Here is a 26,829-nt window from a genome sequence, read left to right on the forward strand (position 1 = left end):
AATAATTGCTCTGGAAGGTGAAGTCGTCCATAAATTTCGTCTTGTAAGTAAAAAGGCGAGTAAATTTGTGAATATTTCAGACACTAATCACAGCCCTTGACAAACATTGTCCTGGCAAATTGGACCTTCCGTTCCTTACAATTTCCCTACAGTTATTCATAAAATTAGCAATAAATGACTTCAAAATTTAACAAACATTTTATATTTCATGATCGATACTGTCTTTACTGAATGACAATTTCTCTACTGCAGAACTATTCTAGCCCCGTATGAGGCGGGAAGGGATAATGATGATGAACGTTGAGTAAGTACGGGCTTGGCCTGTTGAAAATGCCTTATTACTTCAACGATCGCCTGGAGAAACTGAGAAAAACCACAAGTCGGAAGATGGTTGATCACCTGGAGAGGAGATTCGAACTTTATAATTCTCCATTATAAGTCTAGAACATTACCGCTCAGTCATTTTTTAACACTGTGGATTCTAAAAATTCAGAAATACACGTGCTTTTGATTAGTTAACGGAGACCGATGGTGAATACTAAATAGACAGTTTGAATCATACTCTAAGACAACAGACAAGTGAATTTTTAAAGTCTAATGTAATACTTCATACCCCGCTAGATTTCACAGATTTTATGATCAAAACTTTTGTTAATTTCTCAGCTCCCACATGTGTGCTACATTCTCCGCGCATCACATCCTCCCTCATTTGATCACGAAGCTCTTCTTTGCTTAATTTCATTCCTTCTACTTTCACTTCCTCATTCTATGATACATCCACTTAGATATATTTACAACAAGGCTTTTAAAAGAATTGGCTTATGCTTTAAAGGATTATACACTCCGGAAAGGCCCTATTCAGCATTAAAGTGAGTCGATATATATTTGTAGAATCCCTGGATGAAGCACACGTCTGTTGCAAAGCCTCTGTCATTAATGAACAACAAAAAGATCGCGGACAAACATAAGTTTCGGAACGCATTATAGGGAACTGCCGCAGGAAAGCCTACATATATAAGATTCATTTTGCCAAAGCTTTTATGGCTAAGCCTCCAAATCCGACAAAAACAAATGACGGAATGGATGCGTTCTGTAGGACAAAAGGGCTTTAAACTTTTATGATACTCACAGTACGGTGTAGGACGCTACTACTCTCCACTCTCCTCCTGATTTCGGAGGGGGAATGCCGATATGGAACAAACCGTGTTGGTGGTAAGAGGAGAATTAATTATATTTATAGCCCCAGAACGTCGTCCAAATTAAGTAATAGGGAAAGGATTTTCATTACTCCCAATCCAGATTATTAGGCACATTTGTTTTCTTCATTTTCAAGTTTTCTAATACCCTCCCTTTCCGTTCCCAAGAGCAGATGTCCTTGTCTACAAAAGCCTGCTCCATTTCAGATTCACACCTGGGGACCAGAGACACGGATTCCCAACCTTACAGACTGTCAACAATTTTGGCAAGTGCTTGTATGCTTCGTGGCGCTAACTGAAGATCACCGAAGGGGGAGGGGGAGGTAGATGGATTTAACGTCGTCCTTCTAAGACTATAAAAATCTGAAAATTATGTGTAGTCCTTCCGCATTCACGATACAGATATCAAGAGCGAAGATTTGGTCTTCTTGGCTCTTGCGCCATGCAGTATTTTGGCCGTAAGCCAACGTTTCGGAGGAACAAACTGCCTTCATCTTCAGGGCTAAAGTTTGAGTATGTTTGTTCCACCTTCAGGACTAAAGATGGAGACAGTATTTTCACCCGAAGATTTATGATACAGCCAAAAGTACAAAACGGTACGAAACCCAGAAGAAAGTCATCTCTTTACATCGTCGTCAAAACCTCAAATCCTACAGAGGCCAACAACTTCGTCTGTACTACATTTTAACATGGTTTACACGTAACACGACATTGAAGGTTAGTTAATTTTATTCGGGATATTTTATACTATACAACATATATAAAAATAATGCTAAGAAAACATCATTAATGTTGCTGCATGAAATATAAACACACAGACCTACATCTTAATAAACGAATCACATTCTCCATTAGTTTTGAGTAACAATTGAATTGAATTAGTATATTATTAGCGTGCTGTATCAACAGTCAAATGGAATTACAGATACAGCACAAGAAAAACAGATTGAATACAATAAAAATATATAATAATAATAATAATAATAATAGCCCACCTTTCTTTCTGCATATGTATACTTTGCTTTTTAAAATATGTATATAGATACTTGTAATTTTTGACTACATTAAAATACACGTAAAAAGAACGTAATCAAAAATAGCTAATTTACTGATTTAAGATGGCTAAGAACCATAAAGATGAAGAATTAGGTCAAAGCATATAGCTGATTAAAAGGCAATATTAACCAATTTTATTCCAACTGGCTATATATGCCATTAAGTTATATAGAATAAAAATATTTGTGAGGACGGTAACATAAAACCTGAATATTTCTTAATGCATTAAGATGTAGCGCAGCTTCAGCTAAGACAGCGTTTTTACCATCACTGAAAAATACGAATTTCATGACACTCAGTCAATTACAGCAACTGTTATTAAGGAACACACCGACAGAGACAAGATAATAACAGAAACCTACATTTCCTTGTAAAGGATAGAATGTAAGAATATACTGTCAAAACATTCTCGTAGCTGAAGATGTAATTTCCTCATGTCAATCCGGAGACAAAGACAAAAAGACATTGTAAAAAATGTCTCTGACTTTTTTTTTTTAAAACAAATCCCTTTGATTGACGTAAAATTACTTTAATGCAGCGCACGAATATGTTATATAAAGTTCACGGAAGTAAAATGGAAACCATGATAAATCCAACCGGGAAATATACGTCACAAAATTATCTCTCTCTTTCTACCGAGACTGACTTTCTTTTTTTGGAATATCTGTACAACGTACACTGGAAAACCAATTTCAGACGACGAGAACACAAATCCTTACTCCAAATTTAACTTATATATTAATTGTTAAAGCGCACTAGATACGTAAATCCTGAGCTAAAAATCAATAATAAAAATAACTGAGTTACCCGAAACGTCTGTAAACCAGCATACCATATCAACACCACCTGCAAGACTGAAACAAGTACGTAAACTATGGACAACTTACAGCTACATTTCGCAGTTTTTTGCAGTGAAAGATGTTGTTGTATGCCGAAAATATGTTTCAGTTCTTGTTGGAGACATGACAAATTCCCTTGTCATCATAATATTGAACTGTTACAGGAACGTGAAAATCCCCATCCAGCTAATCACACACACACACACAAGTATCATGAATATTTATGGTGAGACTAATGAAACAATAAACTTCATTGAAAACAATTTTGTGGTTTTATTATGACATCTAGATTCAGGAAAAAAGAGGATTTATGTGTATCGAATCTGTTTTAATTTTATACCAAAAACTGTAGCACTCTGCACTCTAATTAAGCTGATTCGAATTTAATGCGGACATTTAAATTACCGAATCCCAGTGTTATCCTCTTTTTAACATTGTGTTTAATTCGGGAGGGATTATCGAAGTTCCATCCCGTCTGTAAATATCAAAACCACGTTAATTCAGTGAACACCACACTGAGTAGTCGCAATTAATGATGGTGCAACCTCACGTCTTACGTGATTATTGTGTGTAAGTACATGATGAAAATGCCTACTACAACGTTTCTGATCCCGCAAATCTAAAATGACGACCCACAAGGAATTCATATTCTTCTGCAAGACTGTATGGCTCCACATTATCATACAGAAATAGAGAAGTTCTGTGTTCGTTCTATTGTTACAATATACGCAAAATAGAAAAACGTTATTTTGAGTACAGAATGCGCTAAGAATGCCAAAACTACCTTCGGACAATATACGATATACCGACTGGGTCCGGTGTTTTTTAATTTTTGCAAGAACTGTTTCTTTATGTACACAGTAAGAAAGATTGAACTAGTCTGTACTTAGAGTGAGGTTATGTGAGAAAACTCAAGCGTGTGGAAAGGAAAGGTAAATATTATAAGAAAGCTGTAGTATTTTATATTGACAATTTCCGATTTGAAGTAATTAATTTTTGTATTCCATCACATTTCCTTTCACAAAGCAAAGATTCCAATCTTGCATGTTTCACTCGCTCTGAAGTATTGTGCCACATGAGTGACAGGTTTCTACAAGGATTCTGCAGGATATTTTTATACCCTGAAAAAAATTTGCAATCAGGAAGAAGAAGTGAGTAAAGAAAACAACCATCTCTTTCAAACGACGAATTATTTTCTGTTATCGTGTATTTTATGAAATATATTTTAAACGAATTTCTAATATTATCACACAACGATTTCTACGCACTATGCCATGTTGCAAAAACCAAGTTTGGTGACTTCTGGACAAAAAGTAAAAACCAAATGGACGGGTATTGTTAATAAAATCTATTACTGAAGGCAGGGCTTCCAAAATTATTCTTCTACTGCGCGTCACATACGCACGGAATGAAGTGTCTCGCCTTTCTTATCGGTGTCCTGTGCATTAATACGAGTAACTGCGGTCTTATAATTTCTGTCAATACAATGAATGCGCCATAAATGTGTGCTTTGCAGTTTTATTCCTGTGTTTTTAATCGTTATTCGCACGAAGTAGATCAAGTGTAAGCAGAAAGGGAACGTTAAGTCTGCCTGTTAATAAGACTATATACGTACATTTTATTTTACACGTCTTACAGCGGAGACCCGGGTGACTACATAAGTTATTTCTTCAGATTTTGCAGCTGATAACCTTTACACCAGTGTCCATGCTCATCTGTCACCGATGTACAATGCGTGCTACAGCCCTGACCAACTAAACTATAACAAAGGAAACAACAAAAATATACGGAAGTGAAAGGAAAATATAAGGAAGGCTATCAGCGCAGAATGCGTGTCGCCGGGCGTCAGGTTCTGACTTCGATAGGACAAGGACACCTTCACACAAGGAGTCGTTCCTGTGATGCATAGGCTGAGAAGGGACAGCGAGGGTGTGACCGGAATGCGATACGAAGACGCAAGAAGCTTGGGACAGGTCGAAGAAGACCCGCCAGTTCGGTACAGATGTGCCCTGAATTTCAAATATATACATCACATTTTGAATGCAAGAACGGTACAGGAGACAACGTAATATCAATTTGAAGAAAGAGCGCAGGATTATTATTATTATTATTATATTATTCAATAAATGAATCGAATTATTATTATTAATATGGTACATTTGTATATTTAGTTTCATTTGTTTGTTTTACTTTTATTATTATTTATATAAATTAATTACTTATTATATTTTATCCTGTACTCTGGTTTAGTGCTTGGCTGTTATAGGCCTTTTTGGCTGTTGTCAAGCACTTCAATAAATGAATTGAATTATTATTTATCCTACTTCTGCACATGGATGCTCGGTGATTCTAATCGTGGTCGAAAATTCAAAAGTTAAATTACTCTTCATTACCTTTCTCCTTCACCTCCTTTCTCTGTGCGAGAATGTATAAACCTTTTAGTCTAAGTTACGTGATTTTAGATCAGGGTAAGAACCCACAGCCATTGCGGATGTTGCTGTGAAGGTGACAACGGTACTACTCCGCCATCATTAAATATAGACTGAGGAAAGTCACAAAAATATGAGCCAGCATAGCCAATAGTTCAGCAGAGATTGGAAAAAAAAAATATCTCTAATAGGAAAATGTACTTCAGTTTACACTCGCAAAACTATTTCTTTAAGACCCAATCCAATATTATCCTCCCATCTACGTATAGGTCTCTCAATCTGCCCGCTCCCGTCGGGGGTTTTAAATAAATACGGCTTCGCATAATACAAGTTCTTCCCATTATACTGCTTGAATTGATCGTCCTAATGACATGACATGAGGAGCGCTAATTATGAAGCGTCTTAATCTTCTCCGCCCTCCAGCTATTGCTTCTCCTTAGGCACAAACAATAATACGTGCTCGAATATTCTCAAGTTTCTCATATTAGGGAAGATATCACTAAAGGAGAATATGATATTGTGGAAGGATGTCTTCCAGTAGCAAGTGCACTGGAGCTAGAACGCACTCTGCAGTGAACAGACGTAGCCAACTACTCGTTTAAGTAAGCGGTTCTTTCGCATTACATCAAATTCAAATCCGCGACTGTAAATAAACAAACATATATTCAAAATTCGGACTGGGCTAATTATTCGTGCGGAACTGATCTATGTTCAGTGTTTCGGAGGTGATTTCATCACCCTGATGATGGAGGCAGAAAGGACCTCTGAAGCGTTGGTAAACTATCAGACTACACGACGCTAGAATCCATCTTAAAACGGAGATTTAGTTTAAAATCGCTGGATGTTTTCGCCTCTTTTGTCTTCTTCATACATTTTGGACAAACGAACGTAACTGTTCGTTACCGTTAATGGTTCTGCGAGCCAGGATAGTAAAATAACTTCTTACAGGGTTGATAACCGTACTTAGAATCTCGGTAAAGACAGAACTTCTTATTCTGTACCACGTACCAATCAGCTCTGGGACCCAGACAGGCCTTATCCAATGTGTACCGGGGAGACATTTCCCCAAGAGAAAAACAGCCCCATTCAGTGGAGAGATTAAGACTGGGAGGATTCTATTTCTAAGTGTCTTATACTTCTTACAGTTCTTAGGTATAGGGAGACAACTTTCCTTTAAGCGTTGTGACTGCCAAGAAAGAGACAGGCGTCTCGAGATGAACTAGCAAATTAATTCGTTCTCATTACTTGTTGGACGGTTGATAGGCTGTTCTTAAGATGTGTAATGAGGACTGAATGGGTGGAAATTAAAATATAAACTATAACTGTATGTGGTATTGTTATAAGAAACACAATGCCACCCTTAATTAAAAGACGTCGTTGAAGTCACTATATGAAAAAAAATTGAGAATTTCACGTTAAACTTTTATTGTTCATGTTAATACCTATTAACCTTATTCTATTGTTTGCTCTTGGATGTTAAATGGACAATTTACCCGCACTGAATGTATCTTAAAACTAATTAACTTCCTTCATTGTGCAAAACTTCGTCCTTAAAACTTCATAATTTGCCAATCCAAAGATTCATTCCCGTCTTCACAAAACCTGCCACTTGACACTCTCCCGATAATTTTCAATCAGTCCCCACCACCACATTGTACTTCTCAAAGATTAATTTTATTATTATCATCCTCTCACGTGACCTCGTATTTTTCAATTTCCAGGTCAAAATTGTGTAAACATTTGTCACTTTACCCACAATTTTTCTCTAAATCGTGCCAGTTAATCTGTCCAATATAATGTTGGGCTGCTTTATCCCTCCCATCTGCTTTAGCCTTCAGTACAACCCCTTACTGGCTGTTCATGTCTCCTTTCACAATTCCATTCATATCTGTCGGTCGTGGCCAAGTTACAAGGGACCTTCTTATGTTTAAGTTACACTTTTCTTCGCAGTACAGAATTAATAGTTTCCAACGTCAAAGATATTCAAATTCGTATCACCGAATGTCCTAATATTTAAAAGACCTTGTGTTGTCCGTATAAAGAAATTGTTAACTGGTAAAAACTCGCAGACATGAAAAAGAATAGTCTAAACAAAAGCACTGTACAATATGAGAAATTAATTAAAATAGAAAGCTGCACTCAAATCCGTAGTTATTAATGAGCGTTATATGTATCACGTATGGAACTCACGAGATATTCATACAGAATTTTGCTTAAAATGCCTTTGTCAATTTAAGCTCTTATGAACACTCTAATATAATTTTTGATTCCATAAAAGTATGGAATTTATCGGTCAGCTAAGTAACAATCAACTTTTAAGAGCGAAGATTCCGTGCTGTGGAGTTGGTCTGGCCGTCGAAACACAAGGAACGAGAATTATTCGATTGTTTTCAGAGATATTAAAACTTTTATTTATTGTTCTTCGAATTGTGAGATATTTTACATAACTTCCTCGGTCTTGACTTCTGAAATGAAATCTCATTAACACAAAGAGATACGGCTCTTAGGAAAACTGTATAGAAACGCCACAAATTTCAGCTATGAAAACCAAAGAAACAAAAGTCATCTTGAGTAACAGAGGTCTGTAGGTTGCCCATAAATTGTCTGCTTTCCAAAGTTTGTGCAGAGTCAGGGTATACAAAAGAAGTGGACGGGCAAGGGGACATTTCTAAAGATCAAGAAGGAGACGTCTATTCAGAGATCTGCTTACGCAATTCGTTGTCCAAATTGCTCGACTACATTGTTTAGGTATATTTTACGCCAGACTTCCCGGAGAGAATGGTGCCATAGTTTGACTGTCGTGCCAACAACAGAAGAACACACAAAATAATTTGAATTTTGCCCATCGCAGTGTGGCGTTCTTAGTAAAGAAAGGGAGGAGAAAGATTATAATTGGAATACGAAAAAACAAAACGCAATAAAACAGAAACAAAAATAAAATAAAGTTTTAAAAATGAAATTCTTCATTTATCATGTTTCCATGAAAATAACTGCTACAGATTCGTAATTGTAATGTAGTCATAAAAATGATTCGTTTCGTGTTGTGTGTACAAAAGATAGTACCTGCAACGCTACCAGTTAATACGAAAGTTTATACCATGTTTTAAACTTCATATCAAACACAGCTTCCTTCATGAAAGTTTTTAAAACCATGATTTTCGTAAGTTTATAAGTTCTGTGAACTCGTTATATTTGATACCATTTTTTTTTCATTATGATTTAATACTGGTATCATATTTTCTACCTCCGTCATGAATCAAATAAATTTACCAACTTCAGCATATAGCATTACAACTTCCCAACTTATTTATTTGAATTAACTTACATACTTCTGTTTTACTGCATGTACGAACAAGCTGTACGAAAAAAAAGCCTTATAGCGAAGGAAATCAGATATCTTGCTCAATTCGTCAGCTGTGTTCTGGACGTGAAGATGACTGGTAAATTCATATTAAAACAAACCAAAAAATAAACAGAATTTCATTACGCCATAACAAGAGCCCGCGTGTTAGTCATTCTTGGTGCGAGACTCCTAACAGCAGCGTTATAAACTGTAATGTAACTAACTACGTCAAGCCGACCTTCTGAAGAACTTGACGCTCAGTCAAGACGTTTCGCTACTTTTATGGGACCCGGAGGTCCTTTATCGTGTTCACAAGAGCCCTTCAAAATGCCCCACTCTTTACAAAATAAATCCAGTCCGCATCTTCCCATCTTATTTCTCAAGGGCTCATTTTATATTAACCTCTCGTTTACATTTAGATCTACCAAGTTCTATCTTCCTTTCTGGTTTGCCGACCAAACCTGCGTATTCAGTTCTTATAGCTTGCATGCTTGCTAGATGAACCGCCCACCTCACTCTCTTCGATTTGACCATCCCATTTTCCTCCTCACCACCGCCAAGTTTTCAAGCACTCCCAATCTTTGTATGTGCCTTCATGTGAGGGGCCAAGATTCACACCAATACAAAAAGGACGAGTCTTGTACGTGAACTGAAGTATGTAAGTCACAACTGCACTACTGGCACACTTTAACAACAGCATGAAGTCACTGGTTAAATGTTAAAATAGTTTACACGTTGTCCGACGGACAAGAGTTCGATAAATTTGTACGGACGTTTTGAGAGTTCGGAGTTGTTAATTTTAAAACCAGTGAAACAATAAAAGTTCTTTGTTGAGTCTAAGTACACTGGCAAGTCACAACATTGCAGAAATTGGATCAACGAGCAATCAGCAAAGTATGTGGCAGCCCTCAAGTGTTTGAAAACAAACCACTAACAACAGAAAGCTTTATAATCAAATTAGGGTAATTAAATTTCGAATGTTAGCCACTATGTGTTTATTTTGCGCCCTAAAATACTGTGATGATTGAACATATTAGTTCAACTGCGGGAAGCTTTGTTTTTTCGCGCAGTGGGAAATATCTAATCCACCCGGTTAGCTTAATAAATTTATTCCTGTTTTTACTCAGTCTATGCAGGAAAACTGCACTATTATTAAAATATAAAATTGCCTCTGTTCCTGAGGACCTTGCCATGAATCGCATAAGGTACGTTGAGGTGAAACTCGACGCATTATAAATGGTGAATAATGAACTTCGTTCTGCGACCGATATAACATTTGGGAAAGGCTCCTGGTACCCCGAGAACAAGACACTGGGTGGACCCAAGAGACGATCTGAACGTGATGACAGGGAACAGAATCTCAGCCGCTGTAAGTAGCAGAACTCCTGTCTTCTAGCCCCTAGCCATTGTACCTCAGCGAGCGTCTTGCAGAAACACTGCCTTACAAATGTGACTTATCACCTACAATGTAATCCTTCAAAACTGATTATGGTAAACGCAATCTCAATCTCTCTCTCTCTCTCTCTTAGCCTCTGCAGAAGTAAACAGAAGTCAAATTTTATGCCAGGTCTCGAATATACAAACTAAATTAATTGACATGGAATAAAGTAACAAATTATTTACACACATTAATCTAGGCTATTTAACATGATAAATAAATGTGGCATAAATTAATATAAAATAGCTTTCAAATCCAATGGAACGTTAAGTTTTAATTGAAACGTTGCTTTTAATCGTTTCTTCGTGATCAAGTTTGTATTTACCTTTACAATTTACAGTTTGAAAAGTTGAGGAAATAAGCAGCGCCCAGTTCATCAATCATCATTATCACCATCATCACCCCCCCCCCCCCTTCGACGGTAATCACCTGAGTAATTAAAAAAACGGTGCGGGGTTAAGTTAACTAAGATACAAACTGACCAGATCTCACAAAACATCAAGGCCAGCTTCAGCCTCAACACCGAATCTAATCTCGTTTATTGGGATTCTACGTTATAGGGCGGTATTATCCCCATTAAATACTGAATATTACCGTAGATTGCAAGCAATGCATTGACTGCTTTATACGGAGGTTTTGTACAGTGAAATGTTTGCTGATATTCCCCGCCCTTAGAATTTCAAACTGAACTCTGGTTGTAATGAATTCCATTCAAGTTAATCCTACAGTCACTAGTACGAAATAAAACTTTATATTTTATATTGAACTTAAAATTATTAATGGGATTATAAAAACCCAGAATGGCAGTAGGTTAATGTAGACATTTTAAAATGATTATAACAGAGAAATAATAAAGTTCGATTGTGAAGAGGAGAATATCTTGAATTTCGATACTTAAGAGTATCGAAATTCCTAAGATATAAAGAAATGTTACAGACGAACGGATGGTGGGCAGTTAGCGAAGAACCGAATAGCATCGAACAGTGGACAGGAAGTGGAAAAAGGAAAGACGGTGGGAAGGAGGAAAGTAACAATAAAATGGATGTAACCACAAATAGATTAACAAACAACACAGACCTGCTAGTCTAATTTTATGTATCCATGACTACTGTAATGCATCTTTGTTATTCGTCCACAAAATCTTCTTCTTCTCACGAACGTAGAAGAATAAGCCAGTACAGCAGAAAACCTGGGCTATAAGTGTAAAACATCCAGTGACTTTGAGGTGTGGGAGGATCACCTATTATACACCGTCCTGTCAGACAAAACTGGGTAAATTAAAGGTGACAGCCCATTACGAAGGTAACCACCAGAACAATGGACATGGGTTGTTGTAATTTAATGCCACAGTAGTCGTTATTCCATGTACAAGGGATATAAATCTCAATATTTCCAAATAGCCACCATTACCGCAGTTTCCCATTTTAGTGAAATGCACGTAAGTTTAAAAAACGAAATTTATTAAAGTCTTGTTAATTGCGAATATTCTTTAACACAGATGGGTTATCATAGCTTTCATCGATCCAAAATAAATATGCAAATAATTAGAACACCACTACCCAACTGACAGTTCGCGGGTCACATCTAGCCCGGGAATACTCGTTGAGGGGCCAGCGAAAATATTTGTTATTTGCCACAAGTTACCACAAGCTCATTTATTTTCTTTACTCCGAACGATTAAAAAAAATTTGTGCTTCTTATCTCTTCTGCTACTTTACGCAGAAGTGCCACACAAACTAACGACTTTAAAACCATGCCCTAAAATGTGGTTGCCCAGGCAAAAAAAACTACTAAAATTTGATATTAGTTCTCATAAAGAGTGACGGAGGGATGGATTTCATGATCCTTGGGTCCAACGGGAAATTCATTCTTGGCACAAGGGGATAGAACATTTAGACAACGCCGAATACAAACAAACATTTCCTACAGTACTTACCGATAGTTGTTAACACCGTCAGAGAATACAAGAACGCCTTGGCAAAGTTCCATTCGTAAGACGTCGACGACGAACGTCTTTCCTGCATCTGCTGGTCCCTTCCGACACCAGGCGACACCGCTCCGTGATGTTGCATCGTCAATTCCTCGGCCAGCCTCTGCACGAGTTGATCCTGAAATTTTGATATCTCCTGGGCAGCCAAGCGAGTCCAGTTATCCCGATAAAGGATATTTAATGACACTGTTATGTCCCAGATATTTTCAACCGTCCTCGCACGGGACTCGTCAGCCACACGCCTCAACCACGACGACGTAGGCACAGCTGTGTCCTGTGAAGAGTTCTGGCCCTGAGGTCTTTTCTGATTATCGATGTTTGAAGTCACTGCTATTAATGATGTGGAGGGTCTGTGATAATGGGCGCTAGAACTACCACTTCCACCGCCTTCTATGGCAAGAAACACAAAAGATCCCAACAAAGTATATCCTACTAACAGAGCACATATTCCTAAATTGCTGAACACACCCTGGGCACAACCACCGTTTTTCCTCCCAAAACACAGACAACGGCCGCTGTGTTCGGAATTCTCATCCAACTGTTGATTTCTCTTGAGAGACGCAGTCTTGTTCTTATTCTTCTGTTCATGTGTTTGTTGATGGTATGATTCATAACGACATTGTCTTCCCACTGACTTCTCCATAGCACAGATGATAGAACTTGATTTTGTTTCAAAATGTTATGTACAGTTCGGACAATAATACCAGCTCACTGATTATAAAATAAAAAATATATAGATAATTTTTCCACAAAGAGCTAAATGATAGACGAATGTGTTGTTGCATGTTACCTATGGTCCGTAAATAAAGAAATATATATAAATATAAACAATTCGCGTTGCTTTATGCAACAAATTTGTATATGAAGAGTAAAACAGTAATATTTGGTATCTAATGTAAAATCCGTATTCATTTGTTCATTAAACCTTTTCGAAGAGAGCGTGTTTAAGTGTTCTCGAAAATAGATTCACCTTCTACTTGTCACAACACGGGTTGAAGCATATGGAAACGCTTAGTATCAACACTTTTTATCAACTTTGTCTAAGACACTGTAAATAATATTGAAAATAGTAAGACCAGTTCAACCAAAGTCTTCTGCTTCTGCCATTTTATGATGTTCAGAGAATCTGTAAGGTCACGCATTCAGTCTTCAGTTTAATTCTTCATTGTTTATTCTCTTTTCTTATCCAAATGAGAGAAGTCTTGAGCAAACTGAATAACAAACTTGGGCTACCGGTAGATTCAGAGTTACCTGAAACAAAGTGAAACAGAAGTTTGATTAAATCAGACACGTGATTTAGAAACTGCGTCTGAATCTCTCAAGGCAGAGTAATAATTACACACAACTGAACTGTATCTAAGAATCCTCACGAACGTCTCATTATTGCCAGTGTCTTTGTAGCGCGTTGCATAAGTAGACCTCTCGCAGGGCTGTATCATCTCCCCTAAGGGACGTGCTTATTATGGCCCATAGACGTGCTGACGAAATAAAAATATCGGCACGTATTCGGATAAAAAGTTTATTTAATATTTTGTCTCGTACTTTGTAAATCGTCCATACCATGAAAGCCCTGAACCTCATATAAAATGCAGGGATCGGGATTAATTACTATTATCATTGTGATAATTTTGCTAGGCTAACTGATTATTGATTTACTTAATAACGTCCTTCAAACTGCATAGATAAAACAGCATTATATGATAATGGATGTTCTCAATAATGAAATGTGAGTTATGAAATTTAATAGAGAAGAAGCAGGTACGACCCGCCCTGAGAAAATAACGATTACAAACACATCGAGCGAGGACATCCATCTTCAACGTCGAGAATCGAACCAGGGACGTCCACAATACAAACTAGGAGTGCAAACGACTGAACCGCTATATTTCGTCACTTTTAAGGACTCAAGGTAATACCGTCCTTCCAACATCGGACAAAAATGTTGCTGAACATTCTATACTGGACGTTTCGGAGCGTGAAGTGCAGAAGCTGTGCGACAGATGCAAAATTAAGGGGCACGTATAATTTTTGTGAGCATTTAGCTACTTTAATTAAATATGATTTTAAATATGTGTTGATTACAGGGCGATTCTGAACTATGGATTATAAAGAATGTTGAAATTGTCGTGGATTATCATAAGGTCTACTCTTACAGTATTTACGTCGAAGAAGTGAGGAAAATATACACTGTTACATACAACGCTCTGAGAACACCAATCAGACTTCAGGATAAGATGTCGGGAGTTAATATTAATAGAGAATAGTAATTAATTTAAAACACTTTTATAGCTTACTAAAGTAGTGCAAATAATTGACTTTATTCAACAACTCTTAACTGTGGAATTATTCTCGCGGGTCTCTTAGCCACTTGGACAATTCGGAACAGATCCATGGGTCCCCAGATAAGAACGAATTGTACACCCCTGCAGCAGAACCTACGAATTCAAAAGTTATTCTTCAGAAATTCAGCTTCGCAATATCAACAACTGAATTTATTAAAGAAAAGGCAATAGAGTATGCAAAACCAGGTAACTTAAACGAAAGTCTTTTGATCTTCAGTGCAGTGTGTGAAACCTAATTCGGTTTAACCAAATAACGAACGTGCGACATTCTACGGAAGAATATTTCCTCCAGCAAACGCCAAATTATCTTCGCCCCAGCCGCTTGAAGCGTACAGCTTTCAACTAAGACTAGGGAGAGGCATCATGGCCCCACAGCACGTGATTGCATTCTGTGCGTTACTGCGGTGGTGTAGACCCTGGCGGAGGGTGAGTCGCTTTCCTAGTCATATCGACAGACGAGGAGGTGTAATCAAATGTTATTTGGAAGGGTTATGGGGGCGTGAAGAAGAGTGGAGACTCTCTCTTTATTAGTCTCCGAAATTAAACCCATGGTTCTACTAAGATACTCTGTGAAGGCAAACAAAGCAATGTCTAGGAATAGGAAGCATCTCTTTTAATCACCTCATATCCAACCTCCTGAAACTCTTATCATTCCTAATCTGTATCTTTCTCCCACTCTTTGTGTAGGCCTGCACCCCCATTGTAGACAGGATAAAGTGCGGAGAATGTAAAGAGAATAACACAGACAAAATCCAGGATTTCATTCTTCCTAAACAGGGTAGAAAATTGTGTAGTTGGCAGTTTCTATAGACCAAGAACGGGAAAGGAAACCTTCCCAAAGCTCTGTGCAGAAAAAAACGTATAACTTTAATACTGAAAGATTCAGTTGTTCTGTGCAAGATTGTTAATTGCAATCATTTTACGCCATCAACACAACTGTATAAGGTAGTTTCTTTCTTGTAAACAGCATCTCTGTCTGTGATGAATTTCAGAACTTCAGGACTCTAACCTCTAGAAGGAGCTCACACTGAAAATAATGTTGTGTCTAAAATAAATTTCCGAGGCACCTCTGCTTTTAATTTGTGTTCGGCCTTCTTTATAATCCAGTGAAATGGTCTTCTTGCAGCTGGGTGACTTCGCTGATACAAACACATCTGTGTTCAGCCTGTGGTCGGTACGCCATCTGGTATCGGTTGGAGGAAATGAGGAGGAAATTTGAGAGCGAGCAACGTTTTCTAGTTAAAAAGAAATATTGCAGGAGTCCTTCAATGAAAGCCAATCCGTCGAGGAAATGAATTTATGCCAGATTTGTCCCTGTGTCTACAGCTGAGAACTAAGAACTGTCACAGCTACTAATTATGGAAAAACGAATGATTTCACACAAGTTACATCACAGCACCGTTTCGCGCATTAAAAGCAACGATGACGGCTGTTTCACACAATATAATTTTCAACAGATTTTGTCTCGTCGTAACCTCTTTTAAAACCTAAATACGAATACGTTACCTGCAGACTTGCGTTGATGCTTACGAATCTATTATATATCCAGAGACCAGATATTCCGAGGCCTCTCAGCTTCTTCACGCTATTGCTGCTATTGGACGTAAAAACTTTTCTCTTTATATATTTTCAAATTTATCATTTTCTACTGTCCTGCATTTCGAAGTTTATAAGATTAACAGTGTCGTTAAATAAGTCACAAATCGATCAATTGTTGAAGTTCAGACATTTATTAATTTATAAATTAGATCTTCAATAAAGAGCTTTATTATAATGTTCAGTTATTCGTATAACGGCAACTTTCAGCTCGTGGGACAACAACCTTTGAATATTACGTCATATAACTCAACGAAACAAAAACTGAGAGAATCTCTTTACTGTGTAGTAATGTTAGGGGCTTCCGTGTTCTAAATGCAATTAACACATTTTGCTCTGTATAATGAAACGTGCAGAGATTCACGGTAATAACCGCTGCAGCCATTTCTAGGAGACTGCACTTTTGGGGTTAACAGCTTAGAATAAGGGGTTTCCAAACTTTCTCACAAGTGGGCTATTTAGTCAATAAATTTGTAGACACTTCATGTGACGCATTTGTAATAAAATTTTAAAGACTTACTGCATTAGAGCAAAGTGAATCAGATGATACTGAGGGTAGCACGTGGACCGCTAGCCGTCCTTTGTAGAGCCGTGGTTTAGAAGAACGCTAAAAAAACTCTGATAAGCTACTTCCACTATACGACGAAAATTTCGATCAGCCAGCAATCTCATTTCGTCGCCAAACTTTAGCACGGCGTGACATCGGGGAGGGTCATCTTCCACACGACACCGCATCTTGAGCTAGTGATGGTGCAACGCATTGAATACGTATGAACCAAAATTATACTCTGAGTACCACGGGGGCGCGGGGGTTTAATGACCACACTCCTACGTCATTAACATCGCCCCAGAAGGACAAACCACACCATCCAATTCACACGATCTTCACTGCATGTGGCAGTATTCGATTTTCCTTACTCAAACAGCATTCGATAAATTTATCAGTAGGCTAGGGGTTTTTCATTTATGTACAGACAGATCTCCATTAGCTTGCTTCAACATATATCATACGCCGCGAAGTAACTAGCAGACCTACACAGTACTATGTGGAAACTGTGTGGAGATATACGTGGAATAAGAATTTAGAAGGAGTGTAATGCAGTGATTTTGCTGGAGTATAATGGCTGTTGAGTAGCCAGTGGATGCAATATATGAAATGCCTTTCCTCGGTGCTCGTTTAACTGTTGATTTTTATCCTTCAAAGCCACTTCATAGGTAGTCCTGCAACTGCAGTTCCCTTCAGCTGAAGTTCCTGTATTATTTACCTTATGCTTTTATCCATGTTAGCCGAATATAACGTGTCTAACACGAAAAACTGTACGTTCAATCTCAATACTGACACAATGGCCGCCAATACCGGCTTCGTCACAGGGGACCTCCGTTGCAGGTTATATTTCAGTTTCTATAGCAACAGCTAAAAGAAACATTGTTAGGAAAATGCAAAAACAGCGGAAGCTAGACCCAGTCTGGGTTGTAGTGGACCTATTGATTGATTGATTGATAGCAACAGAAATGACGAGAAATCACAGAGGGAGCTTTATCAGAAATGCCTTTTAACTTCAAAATAAAATGCGCAGAAATATGGACGTAGATGCAATTACTCAGGAAGCTTAAAAATAGGTAAAAGGAGTTGATGTGGTCCTGACGGGTGGATGGAGGTGCTGATGGGGTATTAATAAGTGGGTGCATGAAAGAAAAAGCACGTGGATCGAAGAAAGAATGGGTAGATAAACGAATAGATGACTCATTGCTTGGATGACTTATTATGTGAACAGATACATAAATAAATTACTGTGAAGATGGACGAATAATTGGCTGGTCGCTCTGATTCCGCATGTGGATTATTTAATACGTGGATAAGTATACATAAGTGTGCTTCCAGTTCGCAGGTTCCAGAATAGAAACTAACCGCTCACTTCTGTCCAATAGTTTATTGAGGTGTAAACGCGTGGAATTTACCTGTACGCAAGTTGAAAGAGTTCATAGCATAGCGCTACCTTATTAAGATTCCACTATCCTACAAGCATTTTCTCAGCTGAAACACCGAAAAATAACGCAGTCGTGTTGCCAGAGCGCAGGCATGTAGTCCACACGGTCGGGGACTTAATGAGCGACCCCACATTCAGAGCGGGGAACTTTCCTCTTGAGGCCATTGTTTTCCGACTTGAAGGCACACATGCAGTGTCTGCGTTACGGAACAGAAATTTTAAACAGAGACGCAGTCTACGATATTACACGTGTCGTTGCGGTACCAAAATCTGAAGACTATATATTTTTAAAAAATGCTTTACGAAAGTGGGCAGACTTGCCGACCTTACGTATAAGTTCCCTACAAGTAAGTAAAACACAAAGTCAAGAAGCCAGTAAAAAATCTCATATTCTACAAGAATCCGATAGTTTTTTATTTACATCATCAGGATAACGTACAGCATAGCCTATAATCATCCGGCATCTCCAAGGGAACAGTGTTTTCAAAATACGTTATGATGTTTGCGTCTAAACGTATTCTGTCGGAAATCAAGCGATTTGCTTCATAAGTTACAATATTTCGCTGATTTTGGATACAGACCTGTATTTATAAATCGCAATCCCCCAGTCAGTACACCCGAGGAGCTGGCTATTCACCGTTTTCAGTCTCAATCCGCAGGGTCAGAAGTTTGTTTCGTAGACCAGAAGACGTACAGGGGAACTTACTGTCTCTTATACTAAGGGTATCGGGACTTCCATTCTCCCAGAGATAGAGAAGAGGAAGGTCAAGATGACTGCTCATGTCTAACTGCTAATGTGCTGCTGACATCTGAACTGCGTAAAGATTTAAAAGTAGTTTTCATGTGGCTACATGACGTGGTACTTCGGCACAGTATAAACAAAGTTAATATAGTACGAGAAAATAATTTATTTTAATTAACCTGTGCATTTATTTGAAAGAAAACTATGTCCTAAACACGGTTTATATTCTTAACCAACGATCTAGTTAATATTCGTAAATCGGAAGAAGATACACAGAAGTCCCTTCTCACACAACTAAGTGGTTCAGTGCCTTTTAAAACAGTAAATTTGTGTCTAAAATAAATGAAAATCAAAAATAATGACGGGTAAAAAACGAATTTGAAACTCTTGATAAATTAAAGTATACCCTGCTGCAATCCCGGGTGACTTCAAGTGAGTTTCGTGGTAGGCGAAGTGGTATTCGAGCAAGTTTCTCTTAGAGTTATTCGGTCTTCTCTGCTCTGGTAATCATCATTGCTTCATTCTCATCAATAACCGCCCCACGAGGTGTTCTATGTCCTGGCCAAGTAGTACATTACCGTACCCTCACTTCTAAGTTAGGAATTTTATCTCTGAACCGAATATGGCAGGCCTCATAGTGAAGACAGTTTTGTGAATTTCAAGTATAACCGCAGGAATGCACCACATTTATATTCGTCCCATAAACTATAGCTAATCTCCCAGTATCGAATAAATGCATTGGTTTCAGACAGGCTGCTTAACATAAGGACTGATAAAAACGACATCCCCATTATGCTTTCACGTTCATCACTTTGTGCAATGAGTGAGTAATAATTTTTACAGCAGTTTGGAAGGCCAGTAATGTACTAGAAAACTAATTATGAACTCTATAAATATGTATTAAATTAGGATAGAAGTGTAATGTACAGCGGAAACAAGTTCGTCCCCTCACAGATTATTTTCCACTATACTTCTGTTTCCTCGATTTCTTACAAAGAAACAGCAGTAAGACTCGAGAGAACACCATGAAGTTGGCGAACTTTTCCATCTGGGAGAACATCAAGAGTCTCCTACCCCTGACGAAGGCGCTGTAATATCAGTGCGTAGAAAAAGAGCATCAAAGTAACCCCGTGACGTCCCACTTTCTGATATAACCGTCTTTCAGTTCCTCTCAGTGCGGACTCAACGCATTAAGGGACTTGTAGCAACTTGGAGATGTCCACATCAAATTGCATGCCCTAATTTTACGATCTTAAAAATTTTAAACTTGAAGCCAGAAGAGGCTTCTTAACCAAATGAGTGCACAAGCTCATGATAATGAGTGTTAAAACAAATCCCAGAAACAGATTACATTGTATGAATCTTACTGTCGCTCAGGTAGTCATGAAATGAATTGCCATTTATGAAACCCGAATGTTCATTACCGTGTTCACAAGAGGTAGCCACTGATTTCTGCCCTGCACCAGAAGAATCGAGTCCCTCACAGTCTTTAACATCTGTATACAAATTACGCGGGCCGCGAATTGAGTACCACTATTCTGCACTAAACTTTGCTAGAAAAAAATAATTCTGTATCAATATATCCAGCACTTTCCTGCACCAGCTCAAATCCAACTTCGTAGAACGAGCGTTCAACGTGAAAATTAGTTGGTACAAATCATAAAGTAAAACCTTGTAAGGCACACGTTGCGATATTCTGAACAAGTCTGCGGGACACGATACAAAACAATGCCTAACTCTGCAGAACCAGTGATGCGATTACGTTAGCAGAATCTGCAATAAACTAACATCATGATCAATAAATATCCAATATGGCAAAGAACGCACAGGGAAAACAACTCCACTGCAGTACACCCTTCCAGTCTGGCCACTCAGGAGGCGCGGTCAATAACACAGCCTCTGTCTCGTTGCGCTCTATCGACCACAATATGTGAAGCTTGAAAGTATGGGGAAGCCGAGGACAGCTCCACACATTCTTAACCTCGACACTGGTTCCAAGTGACTGATCGACTTCACGCCCCAGCCTTCGAAACCACAGGTAACCATCGGATAGGAGGCCGGATAGACCTGAAAACCGGTCTCGACGTTTTGGAAAAGATAAGAATCCGCCTTGCCGGGAATCAAGACCCGGTCGTCAATTCGGAGCCCAATCACTGTACTGACTGATTTATCTTCGAAACCGATTTATTTGTTTCCTTATTTGTGGGTTGTTTAATGACACCTGGTAGATACGTAGTCTAAATCAAGTTTCCGTGTTGCAAATCATATCATGAAATGATGCATACAACGTATTAGACTTCCAGCTCTTTCACTGCGCACGTCTGTTTTACCAATTTGAGTATAAATCTACTGCCTAATCATAAAAGTCAGAATAGTGCGAAGTTCATGTCAAGATCTCGAATATGAGAGGCATACGGAAGACAGAACAAGACCTCATAGTTCTTCGAAAGAGGCAGCAAAGGAAACAAAATCTCTTTATCACCAAGCTCTGTCGGCGGTGAAGCTCGCCGCGCAAAATCAGGGATTTGGAAACGGTCTTGGACTATAGGATGTTCAGAAGGGAATTACAGTAGAACGGTTTTGAAAATAAACATAGATTAAATTTACCGCGTCTTTACAGGAAAAATTCTTTACTCCATGAATATCGAGTAAGAACAATAACAGAATTGTATGCAATAAAATAAAACTACAAGATTTAATTGTAAACAGTAGGTTCTATGCTGAAACCGTCAATATTGGTTTTCTAGGAAGAAACGCCCCGTGGACTTGTATGTAGGTACTAAAATCTTGAAGGGACACAGTCTTCATCTTCAGGGCTAAAGACGCAGTATTTTATAAATGCTACTACCATAAAGCACATTTTAAAAGTCATTCTAAAGGACATAAAAACGCGAAAGATATAGAGGAATGACATTAAGGCTCCAAGGCATTGAAGATAGTATGAAAGAATTCCCCAATGGGTACCGAGGTCCTTTCCCGGGGGTAAAGCCAGCCGGGGCGTAATGCTGACCACTCACCCCATCTAGTGTCGAGGTCAAGAATTAGTAGGAGCTATACCTCCACTCCCCCCAAGCGCCTACATGGCGTATAGTGGGACAGCTTTACTTTACTTTTATGAAAGAATTCCCCGCGGTGTATATTTTGTATCATGTGCCAATGTCTGTGCAGTAAATTGGCTTTAATAAACCTGAGTTGAAACCGAGTTTGATTGATATCAAGTAGGATTTATATTGAATTGATTGAAACAAAAATGATAATGTTTCACAACTTTTAATGTACACTGTCATTACCAAATTTCTTCTAAATCCGTTGGGTAGTTTTCGAAGATTGAACATATTCACTGACATAGAAACAACAGGTCCTCCACGTAATTCACCACTATTTTATGCCCTTCGTGCAAAGAGCGCATAAATAAGAATATGACACTATAAAAATTTTCCGATCCTCACTACTTTAGTGAGAGACGCCACTTAAAGATAAAGGGACAGCGGTTGAGCCACACGGCGAAAAACCGGAACCAGTACAGACGGGTCACTGCCGAGACTCAAATTCCGTACCTCACTAACAGAAACACGGTCCCTTTATTTGCAAGTCAATGGGCTCTCTGCTTCGAACAGAGAGACCATTTCCAAGCCACACACCTACACCTGCGCCAAACTGCAGAATAAGATATAACAGGGTTATATCTTACAACGTGTCTCCTCTCTACGGTTTGTGGGGAAGTTTGACCTATAAACTCATATGCAAACTGACCGGACAAGAAAGGCAAGACCAAGACCAGAAATAAATTCAGCTGGCTGTACTCGGCATTTGGTCTGGGAGTGTGGACTTCATGTATTACGTCTGTGGATTGAATGTAACTACTGGATTAAAATACGCATGTTCATTACTAAACTAAATAATTTGACTTATTTCTGTTACTGCTTCGTTCCACACCTTACGCGAAAGATATGAAGATTGAAGCGCTGAGGAGAGGATGCAAGAATATTATATCATATAATTTGTACTCCTCACCAAATATTATTAAGGAGACTGGATTAAGGAGGAGATGAACGGAATGCATAGCACTCACGGGGGACAGAAATGCGCAAGACAGTGCTAAAACATGAATGAATTAGCCTACCTGGGATACCTGACAGTGTATGGAGAGGATCAGAAAGTTCATTATAAATAAGTCTGGTAGGAAGCTGTGGACTGCTTACTCTACACGTGAATCAGAATGGGGTCCAGTACCGGGTAAGATGAAGAAACATCGAATTCTTGAAAATCAGGGAATTGGACGACGTGAGCGGCTGCAGATTTATCACGGAAGACTCTCTCCTCAATGAAGTTAATTTAGTTAGTTGAATTTACTTGTCTTTCATTTACGTAAGCATGTTGAATCAACTGCGAGGCTACAAGAAGCGAACCGAATTCGAAAGGACTTTAGAAGAATGAACAGTAGCCATCGCCAAGTTATATTCCGGTGTTAGCTTAAAAGGATTGGCGAAAGATCACAAAATACGACACTGTCGGATGTTCTGAAAAATATAAAAATAGAAATGACGACTCAGAAAGACATGTGTGCGATCCTAAATTCTACCGTACTTTTCCACTTTGATCTGAAAGTTTATACGCCCCTGAAACAAACCATTCTCTGAGGATTTCAACTTTCACACCTCCAGTCTCTCCTGTTTCGAGTCCGTGTTCGGGTTAGTGTTGAAAGCTCCCTGGAAGCTCCCGGCGGGAAAGAACAGCAGTTCCCGCCTGAGGAAAGGCAACCAGCAAGACAGACTTGCCTCTACCAAGAGGATTTGTGAGTTCCTCTCTTTCTCTTTCGCTCTGAGACTAAAAGCCCCTCCCCCCACACTCACACTTACACACGCCATCAGAGAACAAACTGATTTTCTTGCAACAACGACATAACGTGATTACAACTTCAATTTAGTCCTTAAAATGAATGTCTGCTTTTGTGAAGTCCAGCTTCATCCAACGTGAAATATTAGAATGATCTTACATTAGAATAATGATTTAGTTTGAAATTTTATTTTGGATTGTTTCCAGTATTAAATTTTGTAACTAGCATAAAAATAAACCTGATTTGTAATTTCATCACAAAATTAATTTCGTTATTAATCTTTGTGACAAATATTTATCGTATGCAAAACATTTTGTCATCTTTCAGTTTAGAATTCAAAATTGAGCGGGATGGAATGTTGCCTAACATTGCAGAAAGTCGTGGACAGAACTGCGCCAAATATGTTTTAGGAGTATGTTTATGCAGTATTAATATTTTGACAAAAATTCAGACTTTAAGATCGTCGTGGAATCTAAACGTCTGGCAGTCATGGGAGAAAAGAAGAAGTCCATCAGAAATACTAGAACATACTGAAAACGTAGGGACTATATTTTTGTTTATAATATTAACACGTTTAGACAAGATGGTAAAGTTGCGTCATATTGTGATATAATAAGTATATATTAAATCTTGTCCGTCTAATCACAATAAATTCTTATTAAATATTAAAATATTACAATAATTAACATTTAAAATATTTAAAATATTAAATGATGTTCTTCATCGAAATATTCGATTTACATTAGACCATCATTTTTCATGTTTCACGACATGTTTCAGTTCCTAAAAGAACCATCTTCAGGTGTATATAATTCTTTTAGGAACTGAAACATGTCGTGAAACATGAAAAATGATGGTCTAATGTAAATTGAATATTTCGATAAAGAACATCATTTAATATTTTAAATGTTAATTATTGTAATATTTTAATATTTAATAGGAATTTATTGTGATTAGATGAACAAAATTTAATATATACGTTTAGACAAATTAAGCTACACATAATTTGGAAGTGGGCACCTTTATTAACTGTCCTGGTGGACTCAAGGACACAAACTGAGAAACACAACCATAAGTTTAATTACAAGTCACTGACAAGAGTTTCATGATTTTATGGCATGTTTCGGGAGCAGAAACCTATGAACAGAGAGGCCAGACTCTCAACTGCGAAAGCCAGGAATATCCTCATTTGCAATAGCCGATGAAACGCGAGAGGCTCTATTGACTTTCCGGTTATTTCACGACGCCGTCTTACCTACACCCAGCGGGATAGGAAGATAATTTCATTGCACCTAGATACAGATATGGAAAGATACAGTCGTCTGTTTGAAATTATTACCCACATTCGCCTTCCTTTCATCATCGACACATCTCCATTGTACCACTTACGCCCGTACCTGACACGGTTTCGGAACAGCTCGCTGGAAGATTTGTGCGGTTTAACGGGCACATCCTTCGACAACTTCCGTCAGCAACGCTGAGGAAATCCCCTGATTAAGGCGAAACTATTACTGCAGTCCGAGGAGGATAAACTAATGGATGTTATACATAGGAGCAAACCGGTATTATAGTGTTTGGATACCAAATACTGATGTGGCCTAATTTAAAGACTGTTCACATAGCTTCCAAATTAGAGGAGACGTTACAAATCATGGTTTATGTGCCTCTTAAAGTAAAGTGGTCAATGAACTGCTCAATTACGTGGAGGATTAACACTTTGAAGCAGAAACCCGTCTATATAATATTTAATAATTCCGAACCTACTTCTAGAAGAACACGTCACAATTACAGGGATTAAATGGTAAACATTGTTTAAGGAAACTATCGCCGTCGATTGTGAGAATCATACGAAACCCATAAATACACTTTGTGGCAAGCGATCCAGAATTATGGAGCACCAAGGTTTATCACCGTCTCGCAAAAGACATTCATTGCACTGAAAATTCACAATTTCAAAAATAATTTATCTAAAATCTATTTCAATACGATTTCCCCATTCATGCCTACACCTCATAAGTGATATCTTCATATAGGAACTTCAAGCCAATATATATATATATATATATATATATATATATGCAGATGCGTTTATTATTTTAGCACACATGCTACCCGATCCTTTTTGATGTAATCACTCTAGAAATACAACACATTTACATAATCTTTAGATCGTACACCAGAACCTGACGAACTAAAGCAACGGACTATCTGTAGTGTGCTGAAGGCTAAAAGCTTGAAACATCAAAGGAGAAGAAACTGATAAATACGGAATAAATTTCGCCACAAGACTGAACCAAAGCGACGGAATTTGCAGTATATGTTTAAAGCAACGGAAGTGAATAGTGCAGAACTTCCGCTTTGATAATTTGGGGCGCATTGTCGGTTCAGCAAAACTCAGAAAACTAGAGTTCAATTACTCATTAGTATTTACATAACAAAGGGATGCTTTATGTGCGAGCCACACGGGATGAAGAACTATGGAAACACATTCAAAGTGTGAACTGCAAACCATGTGTGAAATCGATAATACAATGACGGAAGCCAAAAGAAAAGACACACACGAAAGAAAACCTTTATCACTTCTAAACAATTACATCGCAGTGAAAATTTGCTGACAAAACAACAGAACATAATCAAAGTACACGTTCACGTGAAGTTAAATGGCAGACGTATTTGAATAGAACTGCGGGAAGAACTGAGAACAGAGTGCCTTCCAGGGCCTATTGTGAAAGTGTCCTTTTCAGAGACACTTCAGTCTTATACCTCAGTCCTCTCCGCCAAAACATGTTCATATTTTGATGTCTGATTGATAAATGCAGAGAGTGATTTGACTTCAAAAGAATTATTAAACCGCTCTTAAATCGTATTTTTACAAAGACGTAACTAAGAGTCTGCACTAAATGCATAATGCTAAAAATCACAATACATATTCAACAAACAAAATACGTATAATATCCAGGCAAAATATGGGTATAGAATGCATTATTGACTTAACACATTTCTACTTAAAAATATCACACATTGATTTATGTC

At 38.1% G+C, this 26,829-nt stretch overlaps 1 protein-coding gene across 1 annotated transcript in view; it reads right to left on the reverse strand.

Annotated features, from left to right (window-relative positions):
- LOC110829861 (uncharacterized) overlaps positions 1 to 26,829 on the reverse strand; it is a 297,508-nt gene that overhangs the window by 22,631 nt on the left and 248,048 nt on the right. Inside the window, exon 7 of the mRNA XM_087356519.1 lies at positions 12,238 to 13,542. Within this exon, the coding sequence (XP_087212645.1) occupies positions 12,238 to 12,934 (697 nt within the window). The 5' untranslated portion in view covers positions 12,935 to 13,542. The remainder of the gene's footprint in view (positions 1 to 12,237; positions 13,543 to 26,829) is intronic.

Source organism: Zootermopsis nevadensis, unplaced genomic scaffold, assembly GCF_977971745.1.
Source record: "Zootermopsis nevadensis isolate Lab colony 2312 unplaced genomic scaffold, Znev_1.0 Znev_ptg000027l, whole genome shotgun sequence".
Taxonomy (NCBI): domain Eukaryota; kingdom Metazoa; phylum Arthropoda; class Insecta; order Blattodea; family Termopsidae; genus Zootermopsis; species Zootermopsis nevadensis.